Genomic DNA, 2,195 nt, shown 5'->3' on the forward strand with positions numbered 1-2,195 from the left:
ATATCGAATCGAAAAAAAAAAAGAAATCAAAGGAAAGAAAAAGGAAAAAAAAGGAGAAAAAAAGGAAAAAAAAAAGGAAAAAAAAACGTAACTTTAAAAAAAAAAAAAAAAATCTTTCAAAAATAACCGAAATGATTATTCTCAAGGGTAAAATGTAAAATCCATGTTTAAACTCCCCTGCCCCCTGCCCCCCTCCTTCTCCCCACAAACTTGAAAATTCTAACTGACCCCTCGTTATATAAAAAAAAAGACATTGTAAAAGATGATTGATGAATTTTTTAAACACAAAAGGATCCCGCCAGCAAAAAAAAAAGAAAAAAAGAAAATCTGTAGTAAAAAAAAGAAAAAAAAGTGTTTCCGTTTCCTTTTGGATTTTCTGAAAAAAAAAAAAAAAAATTTACCGACAGCAAAAACATTTTTTTTATTTTTTTTGGTTCAATAAACGATTAAAACGATAGACAGGTGATGACGATTAATAGTTATTATTATTTATTATAGCAATTTGCTATAATTACATAATAACTATATAATATAGTAAGGAGAACAAAAAAAACAAACAACAACAAAGAACAACAAACAAGAACAATTCCAGATTAGAACGATAAAGTTAATAATTGATAATAATTAAGATAATAATAAATCCCGTGACGTTTTCCCCCTCCCCCTCCTCCCCTTATCAATACCCCTCGTTACGTTTGAGTAATAAATTCCAGATCATGATGATGATAAATTTTCAAAATCTATTGATAATAAAAAAAAAATTTTTTCCTTTTTCTTTTTCTCCAGAGGAATTACGCGACAAACAAAAAAAAAATTTTTTGTCAGTGATCCAACTTAACAAAAAAAAAACGATAAATTTTTTTTTTTTTTCTTCTCCCCCTCCCTTTTATCACTGACGTAAATGATTAAATCGAACGTAAAAAAAAAAACCTGGAAAAATAATTGTTGTAACGCTTTCGAACTGGATAAAATAGTAATAATAATAATGGTAATAATAAACTTTTACGTATCGTGCTCTCTGTGCACGATATTTTCTGGAAAATTTTTTGGAAAATTAATAATAATCGTAAAACGAACGGACGAACGAATCGAAATATAAAATAAAAAAGACGTCAATTGTAAATGACCGTAGTAATCATCATCATCATCATCTTTATTATCATTATCATTATTATCATCATCGTCGTAATTTTTTTTGTTTTCTAATTCCTGGAAGGGAATCCGAAAAAAAAAGGAAAAGGAAAAAATTAGAAAGAAAATCGTAAACCACGTTAATATAAAAATAAATGAGTTATGAAAAATGACCGATAGGATGAGTAGGGAAGAAAGAAGGAAGAGGGGAAAAGAGAGAGGGGGAGGGGTAGAGAGAGAGAGAGATGATGAAAATAAATTTAATATCGAAGTTAAATGTCCAAACCTTTAACTGGAATTATATTTTCAGGAACAATTCATGGCTCAATGAACAATTTGTGTGGAAAATTTATTTTCAACCCTTCTTGACCTTTTCTCTAAAATTTTCTAATGAAAGTCTCATGTCTGGTTTTCTCGGTAGTAATATTCATAGAAGGAAGGAAAGAAAGAAAGAAAGAAAGGGACAGACACACAAAATGTTATAAATATATATATGTGTATGGTAGAGAGAGAGAAAGAGAGAGAGAGGGAGAAGGAAATGAAATGGACGTGGTATTATTTAATTTGTTACGTTGTTTTCCTCTCATCCCTTACAACAATGAAAAAAAAAATTATTTTTTTCATTTATTATTATTATTATTATTTTTCCAAAAACAAGGAAAACTATTAAAAGGCCTGGAACTAAAAGAAGGGAGAGGGAAAAGAAAGGAAGAAAAAAGGAAATGGATAAATTTTCAGCGTTAGAATTTGTTAAAAATTTAAATTTTATTTTAAATAAACCTTGGGTTAAAATATCCCTCCTCCCCCCCAAAAAAAAATTTAATTAAACCGGATATACGACTATAATACGACCACTATTTTAAACCGGAAATGTTTTTTTTAAGTAAATTATTTGCGCATTTTAAAAACTTTATTATATCCGCTGGAAAAGAAAACTTATTGCAAAAAAAAAAGTTTTTTCCTTGTTTTTTTTTTTTTTTTACTGGAATTTTTATGTTTTTTTTTGCTGGATTTTTTTTCGTATAAACAAAAGGTGAGAGGAAGAAAGAGAAGAAGAGGGGGAA

General features: G+C 28.2%; 1 protein-coding gene across 1 annotated transcript; it reads right to left on the bottom strand.

Moving 5' to 3' along the window:
* Positions 1-821: 821 nt before the first annotated feature.
* On the bottom strand, positions 822-1,534 carry Phum_PHUM597910 (uncharacterized protein; the record flags this gene model as incomplete). Its single annotated transcript, XM_002432658.1, has 4 exons — positions 822-833; positions 931-961; positions 1,007-1,209; positions 1,502-1,534. 4 exons carry the CDS (start codon positions 1,532-1,534, stop codon positions 822-824), a joined length of 279 nt encoding a protein of 92 aa, XP_002432703.1.
* Between the last annotated feature and the right edge of the window lie 661 nt (positions 1,535-2,195).

Source organism: Pediculus humanus, genomic scaffold (genome assembly GCF_000006295.1).
Source record: "Pediculus humanus corporis 1103172108316 genomic scaffold, whole genome shotgun sequence".
Classification (NCBI taxonomy): domain Eukaryota; kingdom Metazoa; phylum Arthropoda; class Insecta; order Psocodea; family Pediculidae; genus Pediculus; species Pediculus humanus.